At 40.3% G+C, this 23,992-nt stretch overlaps 1 protein-coding gene and 1 long non-coding RNA gene across 9 annotated transcripts in view; one reads left to right on the forward strand and one right to left on the reverse strand.

Moving 5' to 3' along the window:
* Nucleotides 1–20,561, reverse strand: part of LOC309633868 — a 49,696-nt gene extending 29,135 nt beyond the window's left edge. For 3 of the 8 annotated variants that reach the window (XR_014247719.1, XR_014247720.1, XR_014247721.1), the window contains exons 1-4: nt 20,423–20,561; nt 9,804–11,972; nt 9,284–9,424; nt 732–4,979 (exon numbers count right to left, since the gene is read on the reverse strand). This is a non-coding gene — a long non-coding RNA (uncharacterized lncRNA). The remainder of the gene's footprint in view (nt 1–731; nt 4,980–9,283; nt 9,425–9,803; nt 11,973–20,422) is intronic. The other 5 variants (XR_014247722.1, XR_014247725.1, XR_014247726.1 and 2 more) reach the window with 5 other exon arrangements.
* Nucleotides 11,967–20,423, forward strand: LOC309633865 (interferon alpha-1-like). Its single transcript, XM_082403160.1, has one exon. The coding sequence runs from the start codon at nt 16,763–16,765 to the stop codon at nt 17,330–17,332; it is 570 nt and encodes a 189-aa protein (XP_082259286.1). The 5' UTR covers nt 11,967–16,762; the 3' UTR covers nt 17,333–20,423.
* Nucleotides 20,562–23,992: the final 3,431 nt, after the last annotated feature.

The raw sequence follows: 23,992 nt of genomic DNA on the forward strand, positions 1-23,992 counted from the left end.
ACATGCCACAACTAAGACCCTGTGCAGCCAAAATAAATAAATAAATATATAAATATTTAAAAAAATAAAGAATAAAAATTGTTTTAAAAAACTATTTTGGACTGACCTCTAGAGGGGAAACAAGGTCTCAATTTCTTCCAAAACCACAAATTTGATTCTATTTGTTTGTGCTCCAAAGTAAAGAGATTCCAGGTAAGTAAAGACCAGTGAAGCCACTGAATACTGGTATCCATTAATATATCAGTGTTCAAGGACTTCCCTGGTGGTCCAGTGGGTAAGACTCTGCGCTCCCAATGCAGGGGGCCTGGGTTTGATCCCTGGTTGGGGAGCTAGATCCTGCATGCATGCCACAACTAAAAATCCACATGCCACTACTAAGAAGTCCACATGCCGCAACTAAAGGATCCCGCATGTCTCAGCAAAGATCCCGTGCCACAACTAAGACCCAGCGCAGCCAAAATAAATAAACAAATATTAAAATATATACATATATATATATATATATATATATATATATCAGTGTTCAAACCTAGATATTGGTATCCCTGAGGGTACATGATTACTATCCAGGGGCATGCAAGCACATAGATTTTAAGAACACATTTTTTACAACCTCAGCATCGATAAACATCCTTGATGAAACTGATCAGCCAGAGAAGAGAGATGGAAGTTTGGCCCATAGCCATTCTCACATTTAGACTTTACATCACTTTGTAAAATAAACTCCTTACCCATTCCAAGCCTCAGCCTGGCGCACTGCCTCAGGATGCAAAACCTCTGTGACACCAGAGGGACAATTCCAGAAGGCTTAGTTCTTCAGAATGATTCCTTTGATAGAAAAGCAGAGGGGACTTTAATAAGATGTTTATGCTTTATCAGTTACATCCTCTCTCTCCTGTATCAACATCTTTCTTTTTATTGGCTAGTTTTGATCAACATTAAATGTGCTTAATTTTCATTTTATCCTAAACATGACTATTCCTCAGCCCTATGACTACTTGTTAGTAGTATTTTGCTTCTGTCATTCTGTTCATACCCAAACTTCTTCAACGTTCTTTGCATTATCTGTCCCTATTTCTTCACATGCAGCTAATTTCTCCACTCAGTATAATGTGGCTTCAGCTTCCCTTGTTCTCTTGAAACCACTCAGCCAAGGTTTACAATAAACTACAACTTACTGAGGTCAGAGATCAGCCAGTCAGCTACGGGTAACATCTCAGAAGCATCTGACGATTCTGACCACGCCCTCCATCTTAAGGTCTGACCTTCATCTGGTCTCTATGTCACCACCATCTTCTGCTTTTCTCCTCCTCCTCTCCTTCCTTTATTGACTACTCCCTCTCATCTTAGGGAATTGGTGTTCCTCAAAATTCTGTGCTAGTCCCACACTTCATCCTCTCTGCACATATAGGTCTCAACCTCCCAAATAGTTCCAAATGTCATCTCTATGATTGTGACCTCCATATGCATCTCTTTCCCCAGAATCTTAGCTCCAAACATTAGATCCATATTTCTACATGCTAGAATATCTAGAATATCTCCACTTAACATGTTCAAAATTGAATACATATTTTTCAAACTTTCTTGCCCTTCTATGTCCCCTGTGTGAATGGGCCCCAATCATTCGGCAGCCCAAGATAGAGACATGGACATTATCATTGAGTTCTCAACTTCCTCAAAGCCCATAGCCAATAAATCATCACAGATTGTTCTTTTGACATCATACTCATGGCCACCCATCATCTGTACAACAGCCTTTCTACATGAAGGGATATGCCTACCTTACGAATCCTATTTCTTTCATTGCAGTTGTTTTAAAATATATTCACAAACTGTCTCATACTCTTTCCTGTCCCTTCCCTTGACTACGTGCTTGATGTAGCAACTTCCCTCTAATGAATACACAACACAGGTTGAAGTGATGGTGTGTAACTTATAAGACTGTCATAAAACCATTTACTGCCTTCTCCACTTCTAGTTTTCATCACTCACTTTGGGAGAAGCCAGCTGTTGTGAGGACACATCACAGAGCTTACTGGAGGGACACAGGTGACTGTGATGAGGAACTGAGGCTTCCTGCCAGTGGTCATGTGAATGACCCACGTTAGAAGCAGATCCTCCAACCCAAGTCAAGCCTTCAGGTGACTGCAGGCCAGCCGACATCTTGACCGCCACCTCATGAGAGATCCTGAGCCCACTGAAAGCGCTCTCAAATTCTTGATTCATAAAAACTGTTAGGTAATAAGACTAGTGGTTAATGCCACTAAATTTTTAGGTTATTAATTATGCATCAATAGAACACTAATTCACCAATGTAGGAGACCCAATGCAAATTTCTAGCCTCCTTTGCAGATAGAATGCAGGCACTTGAATAAGACTTTGCCAATCTGAAGCACCTGTGTGACATTTTGATCCAGAAGTGAAAAATGAGAAGATATAGGCTCTGTGTGGCAATTCCACGTTTGCTGGCTGAAGTAGTGGTTTCCCATGGTGGCAAGTTCAAGTTTCCAGGAAAGAAATGGCATCAAAAAATGGCATTTCCTTTCAGTTCTTACTGGAAGATGGGCAAAAACATAAATAGAATTAACGAAACTATTTATGTGCCTTTTGGATTTTAAGGGTGACTGAAGGTTTAAGGGCACTTTGCATGTCTTTAAAAGCAAAAGAGTGAAGTAAGCCAGAAAGAGAAAAACAAATATCATATATTAACGCATACATGTGGAATCTAGAAAAATGGTACAGGTGAACCTATTTGCAGGGCAGGAATAGAGACGCAGACATAGAGAACAGATGTGTGGACATGGTGGAGGGGGAAGGGAAGGGTGGGACGAATTGGGAGATTAGGATTGACATGTATACACTACGATGTGTAAAATAGATAGCTAGGGGGAACCTGCTGTTTGGCACAGGGAGCTCAGCTCGGTGCTCTGTGATGACCTAGATGGGTGGGAGGGGGGAGGGGGGAGGGGGGAGGGGGGAGGGAGGTCCAAGAGGGAGGGGATATATGTAGACATATAGCTGATTCACTTCATTGTACAGCAGAAACTAACACAACATTTTAAAGCAATTATACTCCAATAAAAAATAAATAAATAAAAGCAAAAGTAAGATTCAGCAGACTTCCCTGGCGGTCCAGCAGTTAAGACTGTGGTTCCACTGCAGCGGGCGTGGGTTTGATCCCTGCTCAGGGAACTAAGATCCCACATGCCGCGCGCGGCCAAAAAAAAAAAAAGTAAGACTCAGCACTTAAAATATAGATTAAACTACCCCCACAAAGCAAAATAAAACAAAACGCAAAGCTTGCCACATTATAACATAAATAGTAAAATTTGCAAATATAGCAATTATCACAAGATAATAAATACTAATTATTACAAATTAAAATGAAATTTCTTTCTATTCAAAACTACAGTTTCTTATTGATAAAAATCTGCCAAAATGACTCAATATATTTTTTAACGGAAGCAGACAAAAAAGTCTTTGAGTAAATATTTACAAGATTGAAGCCACTAACAAGTGCAGTCAGCCCTCCATATACATGGGTTCAACCACTACAGGTTGAAAATATTTGAAAAACAAATTCCAGAAAGTTCCAAAAAGCAAAGCTTGAATTTGCCATGTGCCAGCAACTATTTATAGCATTTACATTGTATTAAGTATTATAAGTAATCCAGAGGTGATTTAAAGTATATGGCGGGGCTTCCCTGGTGGCACAGTGGTTAAGAATCCGCCTGCCAATGCAGGGGACACGGGTTTGAGCCCTGGTCCGGGAAGATCCCACATGCCACGGAGCAACTAAACCTGTGCGCCACAACTACTGAGCCTGAGCTCTAGAGCCCACGAGCCATAACTACTGAAGCCCGTGCGCCTAGAGCCTGTGCTCTGCAACAAGAGAAGCCACCACAATGAGAAGCCTGCGCCCCGCAACAAAGAGTAGCCCCTGCTCACTGCAACTAGAGACAGCCCGCGTGCAGCAGGGAAGACCCAATGCAGCCAAAAATTAAATAAATGAATAAATAAATTAAAAATAAAATAAAACACATTTAAAAAAATTAAAAAAAAAAAGTATATGGGAGATGTATGTAGGTTATATGCAAATACTATACCATCTTATATAAGGAACTTGAAGATCCACGGTATCCGTGGAGGTCCTGGAACCTCTCCTCCTTGGGTACTGAGGGAGGACTGTAGATGAGACATAGTGTTGAAGACTAAGTCTCCTTTTCAACTTCCTGAGTCTTCTGATGAGCTTATTAATACAAAGAAAGCATTTACTGATTTTCACATCTTAACTTCCAGTATGACAATGTCCCAGGCAACAGCAGTTGTGTACTTTCCTTCTCAGATCGACCCTGGTACTTTGTGTTTACTTTTGGGTTTTTTTTTGTCTTTTTTGTTTTTGGGTTTTATTGGCCACGTCCAGCGGCTTGTGGGATCAGGGATTGACTCTGAGTCACAGCAGTAAAAGCGCCGAGTCCTAACCACTGGACCACCAGGGAATTCCCTGAGCCTGGTACTTTGGAAGGAGTTCTTCAAAGTCTGGCTGGAGTCCTCATTGCTCAGAAAGTCTTTCCATCTCCATTTTCTGCACCAAACAGGCCTCCAAAAATTCTAGCTGCTGATCAGTCCAGTGAGGATTATCATCCCTTTTTGCTGAAAAAGTTGAAGATCTGCTAGATTACTGCATGGAGAAAGAGGTGGCCTGAGCTATTTGGAACTGGCTGCTCCTGGAGGAACCTGAAAACCTTCTTGTCCTTCAGGCAGGAAAACAAAGAAGATTCTTCCATTAGGTGCAGAACTTGTGAGGGTCTCCTGCTTTGGCAGGCCGTGGTTCGGGGCCGGTCACAGCTAAGGGTGCAGACAGGGCTGGAGAACATCATCCTGGGTGTCATCAGTGAGGAGGTTGGCAGGCCCCGGTGAGCTTGGTGATGCAGGTGTCTGGCTGTGGGAGCCTGTATCCAGCTGCTCTGAGTACCTGCCTGCAAATGAGATTCTTAAATAGTGCAAGGTTGTCAATTCTGTACTTATGCCAATGTTGTTTCCAAGTTTTTCCAATTTCTCTTCAATTTATTGGCAACAGATAATGTCGCAACTTCAATGCTTCTTTTGTTTATTACACTGGAAATTAAACACATTCATGGAAAAGGACAGAGTATAAATCCAATAGGATATACTCATCCAAATGAGACGCAAGGTTGAAATAAAAATCTGAGTCTCAATCTGTGTCTTTTTAATTCTAATAAGAGTACTTAGACATTTGATATTTTACTCTATTTTCACGCTTTGTAATGCACCAAAATACAACTAGCCTGCCTCTCTCCATTTCCCCTTTAAGGGGCTAAGACATTAGATTTGAATTCCTCTACATGACTTTACAGGAGTCATAGCTCATGTTTCCAGACATAGTCTATGGATAAGAGTAGCATAAATGTTAACACCAAGGACTAATTCATACCATTCTCTTCCTTCTGTCACCAAAAGTGTGTTCACCACATATATATGTGACAACGCGCTTGGCAATGTGGATTCCAGGAAAGTAAGGCAGGGATGGTGACTGACCTCCAGGGAGTAGGGAAGACAGACTTCAGAGGCAGGATTAGGATGAGGGAAGCACCACGTGCTCAGTGCAGCTGAGGGCCAGTGCTCAGAGCTGATGAAGAGGAGGGCCTGGGAGCAGCAGAAAGCTCCACTCTGACAAAGGTCTGTGGCTCCTGAGTTTAAATGACATCAGATTTTGATTTCCTCTTCTAAAAAACTGAGACAACTCAAGTAGTTGTCACACAGGGAACTGTAAAGATTAAATGAAGTTTGCAAATTATAGTCTGAGAATCTGAATTTAGCGAACATAGCTGCCTTTAGCATTAATGTGACATATAGTAACTTGTAGAGTCCATGATCAGTCCCGCCAAGAGAGGCTTTGACTGCCGCTCCCTTAACACTGTCAGGGGGCTGCGTGTTGAGGCCCCAAATGCAAACTGCAGGAGAGGGGTTGCCTTCTGGACTGTGAGGGAGCAAAGCCCAAGTTTCCAGGCTTAGAACAGTGCCTGGTATATTAAGGAGAGAAATCCTACAGCACTTGAAACATTTGCAGAGAACCAGCATCGAGGAAAAATGGCTGCTCTGTGAATAGTATAAATGAGATAAACAGTCCCTTCCCTCATCTTCAGTCTCAGACCACCTCTGGTGATATTATTTTAAGACAAAGGTGTTTTTAAATGTTATGGGGACCAGGAAATGGGTTATAAAATGTAGATGGGGCAGAGGGTGACGAGAAATGGGACATTCCTATATTTTTAGCTATAGAAGATCACAACATTACTTCGAAAGCTATCTCCTGGCTATCTGGGTAAAGAAAGGGAGGACTTCCCTCAAGCACGGAATGTAAGAAGGCACCAAATCTAAGTGATCAAGATAAGTAATATTTTAAGGCAATATATAAAAATGAAAATGCCACAACATACATGCTAAAGAAAATATCAAAATTTAAAAAAAAGACAGAAATGACCCTGCATTTGGATGACGCTGACAGCCTTACAGAGGAAGGCTTCACGTTGCCAGTGAAATTTGGGTAATTTCTGTTTAGTCTATAAAATTCTTACCAAAGAAAATGAGAAGATCAGACCTGGTAAATGTCCTCAACTGCTTGTACAGGACACTAATAACTCTTCTTTCTACACTACAGTCAAGCTGGAGTCCTGAGAAAGGACTCGAGTTAAATAAAAATTATTTAAGACTGTCACAGAGTCACAAGAAATTGTCAAACACTGCAGTTCTCTCAAACAAGTAAAGAAGTAGTCTTGAAAATATTAATGAGTTTGCTTCCATTAAAGCTAGAAAAGTAAAATTATATTAAATTCTTGTTTTAGTATAAAGAAACTATAGTTTAAATAGTTTAATAAAATGCTGTGTTTTAATACTCATATATTTTAATATCCTACCTTCAATATTTAAATATTTTCAGAAAATATTTTAAAATATAAAAAATTCTAAAATATTTAATTTAAGCAATATAAATTTAAAAATATAAAAAATAAAATGCTGTGAGTTTTCTAATGTTCCTACTTTTCAGTTATTCAGTACTTCCTCCCCCACGTTAACGCTGAATCCTTGAAAGACACCATGAAGTCCCAGAGCATCTACAGGGGCGCTCAGCTCCCGCGTCCTCGGCCCCGGTGGTGGCCGCGCTCCGACTCACCCCCAGGGCGTCCCCACCCCGTCCGGGCGTCCCAACACCGCCGCGTTCCCCTTTCTCTGAGCCCTTAGCACAGCTCCAGAAACGAGCCCGAATCTGTAAAATCGGCCCCAACTCGCTTCCCAGCTTCAAACCCCTCAGAAAACGGCTTCTTGCCCAAAAATGGCCTCGCCCAAGTTTCTGTGCGAAAATAAAGCACAAAACTCAGTGGAAAGCCCGAAAATGCAAGGTTCCAGCTTCCAACCAGACAAAAATGTCGCTGGCGCGGCCGCGACAAGGCTCCCACTTGAGAACTCAGCATCGCAAAGACAAAAGTTTTTTCGCACTATTAAATCAGTATAAAATTGCTCCGTGAGGATGCAACTCACTTTCTCTCGCGCTGCCCAAACCGCGGAAACTGCAAATTCTCAGAAGTCAGCGTTTCCCTAGCCGAACCGATCAAAAGACATCCGGCGGCCTCTTGCCGCCGCCTAGAGAAGCGCGCTGTCCCGGGTTCCAGGGAAGGAACCTTCCCGCTAATTGTTTAGTGGTGCCCGCGCGCCCCCTCGCGGCCAGCTGGTGAATCACTGAAATTCTCAATGGCCCAGATCTATTTGCTAGCGGCAGGATACTCTGCTCCATCCCTGCTTGCCCTCTTGCCTGGAACTTGCCTTGGATCCATAGCCTACAGAACAGGGAACTCTTCATACTTTTGAGACAGATGAAGAAGATCCCGTTTCAGTCATGCCTAGAGACAGAACCGACTTCAAATTTCCTTGGAAAAGAGGGAATATCACAGAAATCCTGACGACTCAAGGCACCGGCTACCACCATCTGATGCTCCAGCAGATGGTAACTTCTTCAACACGGAGGAAAGCCAAGCTGCTTGGAACAACACCCTACTCCGTAAACTACTCTCTAGCCTTGATCACACCTTGGAACTACTGCATAAGCAGGTGGAAGAAGATAATCTGGATTGTCCATATTTGGGAATTGTCCCGAAATATTTCCAAAGAATCCATCTCTATCTGAAGGAAAAGGAATACAGCCCCTGTGCCTGGGAGGTTATCAGAGGAGAAATTAAAGTGTTCCTTTCCCTCATGGAATAATTCTCCACTTACTGTCAACAAATAAAGAAGAAAGGTACACCTGTGACACTTCTAATCAAATGATTATTGTTTGTTTAGTCCTCCAAAGGTACTTCCACTCATATTTCTGCACATGCTGAAAACTATCTGAAGTGAGTATCACGAGTTTACAAAAATATATTTACAAAGAAGAACACAATCTATTTTCTTAAACAGGTAATTTTACAACGTGCTTTCTAAAATCTGTTTAACTTCTTGGAGGGTATTTGGGTTCCCAACTATGACGTCTATTTTAAAATGGAAAGGTTGTTAGCATAGTATGCTGTTCAAGACATTTGTCAGTTAATTTCATGCTAGCTGCTGTAACAGAGAAACAGAAAGATGTCAGTAGTTGGGTCATAATAGAAATTTATCTTTCCATCTTTAAGAGAAAAATGCAGGCATTCCTAATCAGATGAATTTTCTAGTTGGCTTCTGCTAAACAGTGATGTAGGGACATGGGTGCCCTCTATTGTGTGGCGTTGCTCTATTCAACGTGTGATTTCCAATTTGTGGTGTTTGAGTCTATTCCACTCAGTGGTAAAGGAAAAAGTGTGGGGATTACATGGGATGTTTTCAAGGGCCAAGACAGTATAGGGCAATATCACCTCTGCTCACATTAGCTGGCCTGAATTTATTATCATGGGAATCTAAGTGCAAAGAAGTTGGGAAGTTATTGGGTGACTAATGGAAGAGGAGATAAGTTCAATGAATAAGACTACTTTTCACTTTTATACTATTTGTACTAATGACATTCTAGAGAAAAGAAACCAAAACAATGTTCTTGCTTACACTCACATTATAAAAAAAATTTGACTTGGGGTCTGATTCCACAATTTCAACTTAGGTATGATGACATGGATGTCACTCATTAGAGTTCACAGCGTGACTGACTCTTTGAAAGAAGCATTCAAGTTGATTCCCAAAGGCACAGACTAACAAGGAAAATATTCCCAAGTGGAGACACAAGTTGTTTCCTTTTTGCCTGAGGGAGACAAGAAAAGTAGGGCCACGTAGCTCCTTGCAAGTACTTGAGGATGACTGAACTAAAAGTGGAGACTGGGTCTTCCATTTATGTCCAGGCCCATGATTCTCATCCTTGTCTTCTAAATACTGAAAATGCGAACTTGAAGAAAATAGTGCTGCAAACAGTCTTTTAAAAAATACCTCATACAATATTCCATTGTAACTTCCCTTGTAGAACCACAAAGAATTTTGTGGTTCCCTTGTAGAACCACAAAGAATTTTAAAGAATACGATGTCCTCTCACATCGTATCTATCAAATATATCTATCAAATATATGATTGAGCTCCTGAAATGACAGGGACTGGACTAGCTGTCTAGGAAACGGGGTTGGGTAAGATGGTGTCTCTCCCTTTAGGTATTTTACACACTCCTGGAAGGTATTCTGAGGATACAATAGGTCAGGACATGTCTTACTATTTGGGCATCTTCAACAAAATAGCATAGACTGGGTAGTTTGTAAAGAGCAGAAATTACTCACAGTTCCAGAGTCTGGAAATCCAAGATCTGGGTGTCAGCATGGTCCAGTTCTGGTGAAAGCCTGCTTCCAGGTCACACACTGTTCACTTCTCCTTGTATCCTCACGTGTCAGAGACTGGGGGATTTATCTGAGACCTCTTTTAAAAGGGCACTAATTGCAATTGTGAGGCCTCCATCTTCATGACCTAATCACCTCCCAAAGGGCCCACCACCTAACACCATCACTTTGGGGATTAGGACTTTAATGAATCTTGTGGGGTACCAAACCTTAAGAACATAAAGGTCTTTAAAGGCTACACGCCTGTCATGTAGAAGTAAGAATATATTCATGCTGAGTAAATAAAGATGAAAGGGCAGGTTAGCAGGAAAAAAAAGCAGACCAAGGACTCAGAATCCAAACTCATGGTTTTGGACCTGAAGTCATGCTTTAATTATTATGGGCCAAATTTTGGAAATCAAACTGAAAGGAGCCCACTCTCCCATGGAATGGAACGAAGATACAGGATGCAACAGAACATTCATCATTCTTTGTGAAGAGTCTCCAAAGATTCTCAGGAGAAACGTAGTAATTGCCACATCAGTAAAGATCCACTGGGGCTTCCCTCGTGGCACAGTGGTTGAGAATCTGCCTGCTAATGCAGGGGACACGGGTTCGAGCCCTGGTCTGGGAAGATCCCACATGCCGCAGAGCAATTGGGCCTGTGAGCCACAACTGCTGAGCCTGCGCGTCTGGAGCCTGTGCCCCGCAACGGGAGGGGCCGCGAAGGTGAGAGGCCCGCGCACCGTGATGAAGAGTGGCCCCCGCACCACGATGAAGAGTGGCCCCCGCGCCACGATGAAGAGTGGCCCCCGCTTGCCGCAACTAGAGAAAGCCCTTGCATGAAACGAAGACCCAACACAGCTAAAAATAAAAATAAATAAATAAAAATGGATGGCTAACGTTCTTAAGATAATAATGTTCCTAAACAGTCTTTAAAAAAAAAAAAATTAAAAAAAAAAAAAAAGATCCACTAAGGAGTAATATGTGTCTGGTTACTGTGAGCTGTGAGATTCAGGGAGAGTCTGAGTTCAGATAGGTGGCTCTGTATATGACATCAGGCTAGTTCTTAACCTAGTAGAGGGCAAATTAGAGATGAGGCCATCCTCATGAGTTTAATATAGTGCCAGGCAAAGGCTGAAAATTGTGCTGCAACTTAAATCCCCAGAGCCATATGCACCTTAAAGGAAACATAATCCTAGTGGTTTTAGCAATAAACTCAGTAGGCATGACTGATACCAGTAAGGGAAGAGTGGAAATATTAGCCATTGTCGATTATAATCCCAGCAAATATGGCCCTGATGAAGCAAAATAGCTTGGTCATTTGCAAATGCCTTCCAGTAGGAGGAGAAAATCTAAGAAACTGCTTTAGTTAAAATTACCTGTTGAGTGATTACACTGGGCCTGGTGCCGATGATACCACAGAGAATAAGTCAGAGTCCAGTTACTACAGAGCTGATTTGCCAAAGATGGGCACATACCTATTGTTTGAAGATGGGAATGTAGAGGGCTGAAGCAACATAACTTCCACTGCAAAATAAAAAGTATTAAAGATTGGAGCTGAAAGTTAATTCTTTCCACAACATAATCAATATTTATTCAGTTCTAAATTAATTATGAAGATGGTTTCCTTTTGTTTGAAAAGGACAGACTTGGATTGGCACCTCTGAAAGTCCTTAGGGAAATTTGAAATTTAATGCAAAAATAGAGAGAAAGATTCAAATTGATGATGACTGCTAAATCATGCATTCTCACTGGGGATGATAACTGCTTCCATGGGTGCAAACATTAGTTTTTAGGGGTATGACAAATTTTGCTATTACAATGCTGTGGCACTCCAAAGCTTAACCCTATACAACAAAATCTTATTCCTTAGTATTCATTTTTGTCTTTGGGTTTTCTTGTGTATCATACATACAAGAAGCGTTGACACTGAGTTCATGGAAGATAAACAAACTGCATATATGATCAGTGCTCCACACTATGGTGATTTGATGGCTCACTGGTGGACTTTCTCTCCATCATTTGCTTGATCTCAAAGTAATATTGTGAGAGGTGGCCTTTACTTACTTCTGAGCTCCCATTGGCTGTCTTGTGGTTGTTGCTTATGTTTGAGTCTCAGTGTGATTTGCGCTATGGGAATTAAATACAAATAGAAAATTGTATTTGTATATTAAATACAAAAAAGGTTATATTTTATCATTTAATTCTACTGAAGTTGTTCAACACATCCATAATTACGGCAAGCGCTTAACAGAAAAAAATGTTGACAATATCTAGATGAATATCTAGCATCAGTGAAATTAAAAATAATTTTCTGAAAAAAATTATTTTATGATATGAAGCAAAATTAAAAGTTAAGTACCTAAAAATAAATATTAAGAAAATAATTTTAAAATTTCAATTATTTTGAGCAGTTTTAAATGATTTTTAAGTATATCTATACCTTGGTAGTACTATAAAGTTTATAAATTTTATTTAAATATGTAGTTTGCTACATTCCTGTTTATATAAGTAAATACAGTAATTAAAAGTCACTCTGAAAACTTAGTTGTAAAGTTAAATTAAAATTCAATAGCTTACCAATCAGTGTGATACACCACATCAACAAACTGAAGAATAAAAACCATATGATCATCTCAATAGATACAGAAAAATCTTTTGACAAAATTCAACACCCATTTATGAAGAAAACTCTCCAGAAAGTGGGCACAGAGGGAACCTACCTCAACATAATAAAGACCATATCCAACAAACCCACAGCAAAACATCATTCTCAATGGTGAAAAACTGAAAGCATTTCCTCTAAGATCAGGAACAAGACAAGGATGTCCACTCTCACCACTATTATTCAACATAACCTTGGAAGTCCTAGCCACAGCAATCAGAGAAGAAAAAGATAGAAAAGGAATCCAAATTCGAAAAGAAGTAAAACTGTCACTGTTTGCAGATGACATGATACTATACAGAGAAAATCCTAAAGATGCTACTAGAAAACTACTAGAGCCCATCAATGAATTTGGTAAAGTTGCAGGATACAAACTTAATACACAGAAATCTCTTGCATTCCTATACACTAACAATGAAAGATCAGAAAGAGAAATCAAGAAAACAATCCCATTTACCATCAGATCAAAAACAATAAAACACCTAGGAATAAACCTACCTAAGGAGGCAGAAGATCTGTATTCAGAAAACTATAAGACACTGATGAAAGAAATCAAAGATGACACAAACAGGACTTCCCTGGTGGTGCATTGGTTAAGAATCCGCCTAACAATGCAGGGGACATGGGTTCGAGCCTTGGTCTGGGAAGATCCCACATGCCGTGGAGCAACTAAGCCCATGCGCCACAACTACTGAGCCCACATGCCACAACTACTGAAGCCCGTGTGCCTAGAGCCTGTGCGACGCAGTGAGAGAAGCCACTGCAATGAGAATCCTGCACACTGCACCGAAGAGTAGCCCCTGCTCGCTGCAACTACAGAAAGCCCGCGCACAGCAACAAAGACCCAATGCAGCCAAAAATAAATAAATAAATAAACAAACAAATAAATAAAGATGACACAAACAGATGGAGAGATGTATTGATACCATGTTCTTGGATTGGAAGAATCAATATTGTGAAAATGACTATACTACCCAAAGCAATCTACAGATTCAATGCAATCCCTATCAAATTACCAATGGCATTTATCACAGAGTTAGAACAAAAAATTTTACAATTTATATGGAAACACAAAAGACCATGAAAAGCTAAGCAATATTGAGAAAGAAAAACGGAGCTGGAGGAATCAGGCTCCCTGACTTCAGACTGCACTACAAAGTTATAGTAATCAAAACCATATGGTACTGGCCCCAAAACAGAAATATAGATCAATGGAACAGGATAGAAAGTCCAGAGATAAACCCATGCACCTATGGTCACCTAATCTATGACAAAGGAGGCAAGAATATACAATGGAGAAAAGATAGTCTCTTTAATAAGTGGTGCTGGGAAAATTGGACAGCTACATGGAAAAGAATGAAATTAGAACACTCCCTAACACCATACACAAAAATAAACTCAAAATGGATTAGAGACCTAAATGTAAGACCAGACACTATAAAACTCTTAGAGGAAAACATAGGCAGAACACTCTAAGACATAAATCACAGCAAGATCCTTTTTGACCCACCTCCTAGAGAAATGGAAATAAAAACAGAAATAAACAAATGGGACCTAATTAAACTTAAAAGCTTTTACACAGCAAAGGAAATCATAAACGAAATGAAAAGACCATCCTCAGAATGGGAGAAAATATTTGCAAACGAGGCAACTGACAAGGGATTAATCTCCAAAATATACAAACAGCTCATGCAGCTCAATATCAAAAAAACAAACAACCCAATCAAAAAATGGGTAGAAGGAACTTCCCTGGTGGCACAGTGGCTAAGAATCTGCTTGCCAATTCAGGGGACACAGGTTCAATCCCTGGTCCGGGAAGATCCCACATGTCGCGGGGCAACTAAGCCTGTGAGCCACAACTACTGAGCCTGCGTGCCACAACTACGGAAGCCTGTGTGCCTAGATCCCATGCTCCACAACAAGAGAAACCACTGCAATGAGAAGACCGCACACCGCAATGAAGAATAGCCCCCGCTCACTGCAACTAGAGAAAGCCAGCGCACAGCAACAAAGACCCAACACAGCCAAAAAATAAATTAATTAATTAAATAAATTTACATTTTAAAAAAGCTTTAAAAAAATGGGCAGAATATCTAAATAGACATTTCTCCAAAGAAGATATGCAGATGGCCAAAGAGCACATGATGCTCAGCATCACTAATTATTAGAGAAATGCAAATCAAAACTACAATGAAGTATCACTTCACACTGGTCAGAATGGCCATCATCAAAAAACCTACAATAAATGCTGGAGAGGGTGTGGAGAAAAGGGAACCCTCTTGCACTGTTGGTGGGAATGTAAAATGATACAACCACTATGGAGAACAGTATGGAGGTTCCTTAAAAAACTAAAAATAGGGACTTCCCTGGTGGTCCAGCAGTTAAGACTCCACGCTCCCAATGCAGGCAGCCCAGGTTCAATCCCTGGTCAGGGAACTAGCATGCCACAACTAAGAGCCTGCATGCTGCAACAAAAAGATCTCGCATGCTGCAACTAAAGATCCCACATGCTGCAACTAAGACCTGGCTCAGCCAAATAAATAAATAATTTTTTAAAACCCTAAAAATAGAACTACCATATGACCCAGCAATCCCACTCCTGGGCATATACCCGAAGAAAACCATAATTCAAAAAGATACATGCACCCAATGTTCATAGCAACACTATCTACAATAGCCAGGAACTGGAAGCAACCTAAATGTTCATCAACAGATGAATGGATAAAGAAGATGTGGTACATATATACAGTGGAATATTAGCCATAAAAAGGAACAAAATTGTGCCATTGGCAGAGATGTGGATGGACCTAGAGACTGTCATACAGAGTGAAGTAAGTCAGAAAGAAAAAAACAAATATTGTATAATATCGCTCATATGTGGATCTAGAAAACTGGTACAGACGAACTTATTTGCAAAGTAGAAATAGAGACACAGATGTAGAGAACAAACTTATGGATACCAAGGGGGGAAAAGTGGGGTAGGATGAATTGGGAGATTGGGATGGATATATATACACTACTATGTATAAAATAGATAACTAATGAGAACCTACTGTATAGCACAGGGAGCTCTACTCAGTGATCTGTGGTGACCTAAATGGGAAGGATACCCAAAAAAGAGAGGATATATGTATACATATAACTGATTCACTTTGCTGTACAGCAGAAACTAACACAACAAGGTAAAGCAACTATACTCCAATAAAAAGTAATAAAAAAATAGAGAAAGAAGGGAAGAAAAGATACATGCACCCCAATGTTCATTGCAGCACTATTTACAATAGCCAGGACATGGAAGCAACCTAAATGTCCATTGACAGAGGAATGGATAAAGAAGATGTAGTACATATATATAATGGAATATTATTTAGCCATAAAAAAGAATGAAATAATGCCATTTGCAGCAACATGGATGGACCTAGAGATGGTCATACCAAGTGAAGTAAGTCAGACAGAGAAAGACAAATATCATATGATATAGCTTATATGTGGAATCTAAAAAAAGGGTACAAATGAACTTATCTACAAAACAGAAACAGAGTGACAGATGTAGAAAACAAACTTATGGTTACCAGAGGGTAAGGGGGGGAGGGATAAACTGGGAGATTAGGATTGACATATACACACTACTATATACAAAATAGATAAATAATAAGGATCTACTTTGTAGCACAGGGAACTCTACTCAATACTCTATAATGACCTATATGGGAAAAGAATCTAAAAAAGAGTGGATATATGTATATGTATAACTGATTCACTTTGCTGTACACCTGAAACTAACACAACACTTTAAACCAACTCTACTCCAATAAAAATTTTTTAAAAATTCAATAGCTTTAAAACTTTTTGTCATTCTTAACCCTGCAGTGAATACAAAGAGTAAGCTTTGCACTTTTTATATGTACAGAGTAGAGATATCCATGGAGTACATAATTACATACACAGGACATATGTGTTATCAAAATTTCATGTTGGGGGGGCAATTAGGAAAAACTATCTAAGAAGGCTCTGTGGGCAGGGGCAGAGGCAATAATGGAAAAAAATATTTGTGAAACACTGCCCTAACCCATTTGGAGAGTGCAAAATGAAAAGCAAAAACAGAAGTAGAAAGTAACAAGAAATATTCAGAAAATGGAAATGAATATGACCCTATTTAAGAGCCAGGCCTGAAGGAAGGTCTTCAGAGAACCTAGAGAGCAGGGTTCACAGAGTTCCCACCTCAGCCAGGCCAGCAGCATCTACAAGGTCCCCGATGGCCCCAACCTTGTCCTTCCTCCTGGCCCTGGTGCTGCTCAGCTGCAACTCCAGCTGCTCTCTGGGCTGCGACCTGCCTCAGACCCACAGCCTGGCTAACACGAGGGCCCTGATGCTCCTGCAACAAATGAGGAGAATCTCCCCCTTCTCCTGCCTGAAGGACAGAAAGGACTTTGGATTCCCCCAGGAGGCGTTTGGTGGCAACCAGTTCCAGAAGGCTCAAGCCATCGCTGTCGTCCATGAGACGATCCAGCAGACCTTCCGGCTCTTCAGCACGGAGGGCTCGGCTGCCGCTTGGGATGAGCCCCTCCTGGACAAGTTCTGCACTGCACTTTCTCAGCAGCTCACTGACCTGCAAGCCTGTCTGATGCAGGAGGCGGGGCTGGAAGGGACTCCCCTGCTGAAGGAGGACTCCATCCTGGCTGTGAGGAAATACTTCCACAGAATCACTGTCTATCTGCAAGAGAAGAAATACAGCCCTTGTGCCTGGGAGATTGTCAGAGCAGAAGTCATGAGATCCTTCTCTTCATCAACAAACTTGCAAGAAAGACTCAGGAGGAAGGAATGACACACACCTGCTTCAACACGGAAAGGATTCTCACTAACGAGACCACACTTCCACCTGTGCTGCCATGTCAAAGACTTCATTTCTGCTCTCATCACGCCCTGAATTGAATTAATTTGTCAAGTGTTTTCAGGAATATTAAGCAACATGATGTTCTACTCTACAGGCACTAGTCCCTCATAGATGCCTATGCTGATCTATCTACTTACTTATCTACTTATTTATCTATTTTAATATTTATTTCAATATTTATAAAGATTTAAATTATTTTTATTTACATAATATTATGTGCATGTATACACTGTGGTTAAGAGAAAAAATATATACTTTGTATTAACTCAGTTTATGAGTTTTCTTTGTTCATTAAATTCTTACTATAGAAAACTTCATTTGTTTATTCTTTAAAAAAGAAACACCAAGCCTGAATGTGCAAAATGATTAAAGAATGTGCTACAATTCCTTGACCATCATTATGATTCTCACATTAGAAATAAAAATAGACTTCCTCTAGCCAGGTTCTGTGTTGCCCTCAGGACACAGACGTGAACATAACTAATCCAATCTTGCTTTTTATAACTTTGATTTTTTTTTTAAGGAGAGTAACCTAAAAACAATAATTAATTCATAATTCAATTAAATTTTATTACTTATTTTTAAAATAGTCCTGATTTGTAGTAGAAATGAATATCAGTTAGGTTGAATGGTACAATGAGTGGGGAGAAAAATGGAATTCCCCCAGTAGAAGGTGGATCAAGCCATGTGAGGATACAAAAATAAAAGTAGTAGATATTACCTATAGCTAACTAGTAGACACTTCAGTGCAAATGTCCATTGGATACTGGAGATGGCAATTTACAAGCAATCCCATGAAGTGTAAAGCATGGAACTGAAGAAGTGATCAAATGCGAGGAGAGTATAGAATGAGAAAAGGACTTAAAATTGAGTCCTATGACCTTAACCTTAAAAGGGAGGGAACACCACAAAGGAAGCAGACATGGAATGGCCATATGTTAACAGGACGAGAGAGAACGGTGAGAAGACCGTGTTTGAAAAGACTGAAACTGCTTAGAAGACTCAAAGCATTCATGAAAACGTAGATGGAAAATGCTCCCTACACTGGGAAAAGAGATGGCATTGGCCACTTAGTGAGAGCTTGTTTGGTAGACTTAATCAGCAGAAGGTGAAGAGAAGGTGGAAGGATGAGTAAGAGAAGTTAATGACAATATACACAGAAAACAGGTTTGAGATATTTGCCATCTGAATTGGAGGAAAGAAAGGAGGTCCTATGCAAGGCTGGGACCTAGAGTAGAAGGTGGATCATTTTATTCTCTGCATGGTTTTCCCTTTCTGAAACATTTTTGCCTCAGAAGAGATTTCATGGATTTGATGTACTGTAACTCATAATCATGTTTCATATTTTATTTACTTTAAAACATGACATATTTAATTATTCACAAGGATAATTTATCATCATTTTGATTAACATTATATTGATTGTCAGTAAGCTGCTCTGTAGATTGAAATCATCCACTACATGGGAAACAGATGGAACTGACCTTACTGAGAGCTGATTTGGTGGAATTAATCAGCAGAAACCATACTGGAGTAGGTGGAAGAGTGACAAGAGAAGAACTCCCATTGTCATTGTTTTACCAGGGGAGTCACTTTACTTCTTTCACTCTCATCATAGTCAGGTTTGTATCTGTTTTCATTTTACTTCAGTGCATCAAATGCAATGATGCTTTCCACGAAAGTTGAATGGAGAAGGAAATCGGTGATGTATTGAACATTATGGAAAATCATGGTACAGGCCCTTTATGTTTCTGTTTTTACTTTCCTATTAAGCTACTAAACTCAAAATGAAACAGAAAGTAATTCAGTAGTAGCAAGACAACCCTTGTCCAGAAAAATATGAACTGAAAAAGAATGTATAACATTACAAAGACTCTGACACCAGGAAAGCAAAGAAGGCTATTTTATCTAGCATCCTATGCCCTACATTTTCACTGCCCTACATCTTCATTGTGAGATGGAGAATGATGAACCAAGAGGCTCAGTAGAAATCTACTGAATCATCTAATGATGGTTATTAATTACTTCAATATAAGGTTCTGATGCAAGGTGAACAGAAGCTTCTGATGGGAGGTCTGATGGAAAAATCTAAGAATACTCTGTTAATAATTATTTGGAGTAATTGTTATGAACTCTGTGCTAATGATACAATGGTGAACAAGATGCAGACCTGTCTCCTATGGTGGTTATTTGCCAAACAGGTCTAATAAATCTATTTTCAAGAAAACCAATCCCGGACTTCCCTGGTGATGCAGTGGTTAAGAATCCACCTGCCACTGCAGGGCACACGGTTCGACCCCTGGTCCGGGAAGATCCCACATGCTGCGGAGCAACTAAGCCCGTGTGCCACAACTACTGAGCCTCCGCTCTAGAGCCTGCATGCCACAATTACTGAAGCCTGTGCACCTAGAGCCTGTTCTCCGCAACAAGAGAAGCCACCACAATGAGAAGCCCTCGCACTGCAAAGAAGAGTAGCCCCCGTTCACCGCAACTAAAGAAAGCCCACGCGCAGCAACGAAGACCCAAGGCAGCCAAACATAAAGAAATTAATTAATTAATTAAAAAAAAAAAGAAGAAGACCAATCCTGAAGGATAATCCAGCTTAGCTGATATGGAAAATAAAGAGGGCAGAAACAGAGCCCAGGACTAGAAGTAAACACAGCCAACCTCTTAGAAAGATAAATGTAAATCCTCATCTAATGCTCAATTTACCTCAGTTCCTTTTATTCTGTACATCAAGTTCAACTTTTAAAGAAACTTACCATACTAAAAAGTGAAAAACACAGTTTGAAGTGATAGAGCAAATATCAGAAACAGACTCAGATACAGTAGAAATTTAGGAATTATCAGACCAGGAATCCAAAATAACAATGATTAAAGTGTGAAAGGCTCTAATGTATTCACCTATTTTATTCTTCTACTTTATCTCAGTCAAACTATGTATGGTATTTAAAATACTTTTGCTTGTATAATATCACATTGAACTTTATAATGTATTCAAATATAATAAAATATGCTTACCTTTATCTTTTTTCAAATTATTTTCTTGTTTAATTTATGAAACTCTTCCCCAGATGACAGCTTGGATTTGTTTATTCTTATAAAAAGAAATAGCTTAAATTCTCAAAGCATACTGAAAAATGGATGATGAATTCTTTTTTTTTTTTTTTTTTTTGCTGTGTTGGGTCTTTGTTGGTAGGCACAGGCTTTCTCTAGTTACGGCGAGCGGGGGCTACTCTTTGCTGCGGTGCACGGGCTTCTCATTGCAGTGGCTTCTCTTGTTGCGGAGCACGGGCTCTTGGCACACAGGCTTCAGTAGTTGTGGCGAGTGGGCTCCGTAGTTGCAGTGTGCGGGTTCTAGGGTGCACGGGCTTCAGTAGTTGTGGCTCACAGGCTCAGTATTTGAGCCTTGTGGGCTGCAGAACTCAGGCTCAGTAGTTGTGGCACATGGGCTTAATTGCTCCACGGCATGTGGGATCTTCCTGGACCAGGGATCAAACCCGTGTCCCCTGCATTGGCAGGCAGATTCTTAACCACTGCGCCACCAGGGAAGTCCTGTATGATGAATTCTACTCATCATTCATTTGTTTCAGTAGGTTATATTTTACAACTTCATTTTCTATATCAGATATATAATAGTTCCGCGAATAAAGAGGTGAAAAAAGCAAATGCCAAACCTCTCTTTTAGGAGAATTCTGTTTGGAAAAGAAAGATATATAAAAGCAGTAATCATGCTAAAATTAGTTCAATTAAGTTTCCTGTTACAATGAGAGATAAAGGAAATGGGATTCTCTCACTAGCATCTGGAATGAGGCTTTTCAAGAAGGGGAAAGGCAGATGTATTCTATAAAGTGCTCTACAAACATCTAAAGACAGATTTCCCATTGGTGGATGCATATGCAGATCTGGAATCTACAACAATGTACATCATGGAGATATTAATTTGTGTTTGTTGCATATTTGAAAATCAAGATATGGTAAGGATGTCATTACTTATGAGTAGGATGTAGAATGAGAAGAGGACCTAAACCTTATGAGGACCTTCAACTTTTAAGACTGAGAAAGAGAAGGAGAGGCTGCCAAGGACACAGAGATGGAGTAGCCAGTGCAGTTAGGAGTCAGCCAGGGAACAATGATCTTCAGGAAGCACTGAAGAAGGAAACCAAGGGTTTGAGAATTAAACAGGATGAAATTTAAATAATTATTTATATGTGAGATAGGATTCTGCATTGCATGTAGATTCTCAGGACATATGTGTGATCCTGGAGAATCACTTAACTTCCCTGAGGCTCAGTTTCCTCAAATATAAAGTAAATGAAAATATTCCTAGAGTTGCTGTGGTATTAGACAAACTGGAACACTAAAGAGCCTTTAGCAGAATATCATCCACTGAGTGAAAGCTAAACAGGTAGTGCCTATCTTCTTATTTTTTCATATAGACCTAAATGGGAATAATGAATTCTCCTCTCCCTCTCTCTGTCACTGACTGCAAAACACTGACAGCCTAAAAAACAGAATTGGGAAAAACTGTTTCATCAGTTGTATGTAATTTTATGCATAATAATATAATAATATATATCTATGCTACATACTTATGAATATATAATATAAGGTATACTATATATATAAAATTCCATATATCTATCTGCTGATTCTGATACATGGCAAAATTCCCCTTCCTCTGTTTTCCTGGATCCCATTCTTTCACTAAAATATCACAAGCATTCAGTTCCTCCCAGTGTACAAATCCATAGTGTGCTTTCACCATTCACTCTGCATTAAGCTGTACTGCCCATTCATACAGCTGTTTCCTTCTCCATTAGGGTTTCTGGCTGTCAATTTCCCCTTACGACTACAAAGCCACCAATGGAAAGCAGAAGCTGAGTGAAAGTTCTAGGTTTGTCAGAAACTCTCATATGGCTCCACCCTCTCCGCCTGCCAAGCACTGCAGGTCCAGACTGTCCAGGTTCCCAGAGAAACACAGCGAATAGATGGCACCCTGCCCAACAATGAACAATGGTGGAGAATCCAGGAGCTCACCTGTGCCTCTATTTGCACACTTCCACGTGCTGACTGCACTAGGAGGAACTCAACTGCTTCAGGACTCTTATTTGCTCAAAAAGCCCAAAGCGCAGGAAACATGGAGTTGAAAGGCAGCAGCAGCTTGAGAACTTGGAAGGAGAACAGAGATGTTGAAAGCGTTCACTGGAACAGCGGCAGGTCCTCAGGACATGGAAGGACACAGATGAGCTGCACTGAGGCAAGTGTTTCTCCAGAACATTCCTTTTCAGAGAAGAAAAGGTTGAGGTGCGTGCGATAGCACAGAGTTCTCCCAGAAGGACGTGGCCACTAGCAGTGTCCCCAGCACTGATACCACAGCAGCCTGCAGAGTCTTGGAAGGGACGAGGGTTACCTCAGTGCCAGCTGCAAACTTGTTTCGTCCTTAGGACCCAGCAAGTTGTCACAGAGCAGGGAAGGATATTCCTGGGGACAATGCAATCCAAGAAATTTCGTACATTCCATCATGATGTCTTTGCCCCTTTGAAAGACAAACAAAATAAAACATGCTTGAATAGAAGGGACACAGGCAGGGATTTTAATATATTTAGCAACAACTGGGGTAGAGCCTTTCCAGCAGGGCAGGTATCAGTAACATGCACACTGCAAGGTCACAATTTCTAAAAGCAACACAGAGCTAAGTGGAAATTCATTTATTTAATTTAGGCAATTTGGAAAGAGGGCACTGATGGATCAATCATCTTTCTGTTCTTTCCAGTTGGTGCATACAGCACTGAGTAGGTATTTTAAAGTCAGAAGGACATTTAAAGTACATTTAGAGGTTTGGAAACCTTCCTAAGGATTAGGGTCCTAAAATAAGCAGAAACCATTCCTATATTACTGCTAAAAATATCATTTTATTAACAAATCATTTTTTAAATAATAGTTTTATTTCAATTCTTCAGTATTATCTTATGATGTTTTAATGGGCTGAGGCTAGAAATTTAAATAAAGACAACTGTACAAGACCATGAGGGTGACTCTGGAGTTCAAGCCAGACTCTCCCTGCTAAGGAGCCCATTAAAAACCTTCACTGCTTCTGTCTAGGAAGCATGTATGCTCTTCCGTCTTGGTCATACATAAGGCCTCTTCGGTACCCACATCTTAACCAATAGTTGGAACAATAAAGAGTAGAGATTCTTATTTGGACTCTATCAGTAGACAAACGGATGTCCAGTCTGGACTGTAGGTGAGAAATGGAGGTGTCTTCATTGAGAATGAGAACAGCAGGCTGACCTGAGGAGATCTCCTGGGAAATCAGTGAGGCCCTTGTCGACTGAAAACAAACCACAACATGAGAGCTGAGAGTTCATATTTTGGGGAGGACTTACTGAGGACCATAACCTGGAGGACAGCCTTTCAGTCAGCTCTGACGAACTCCCCCAAGGACGTAAGGGGGAGGTCAGTATATACTGGTGATTTTGGTGAGGTAGGTACATGTAATCAAGAACACATCTTGTTAGAAGCTTGCTGCTAGTCATGAGGAACAGATGTCTCTGTTAATGATTTTAGGGCTTTTTACATACGGAGAAC

Source organism: Balaenoptera borealis, assembly GCF_965194805.1.
Source record: "Balaenoptera borealis genome assembly, chromosome: 8".
Lineage (NCBI taxonomy): Eukaryota > Metazoa > Chordata > Mammalia > Artiodactyla > Balaenopteridae > Balaenoptera > Balaenoptera borealis.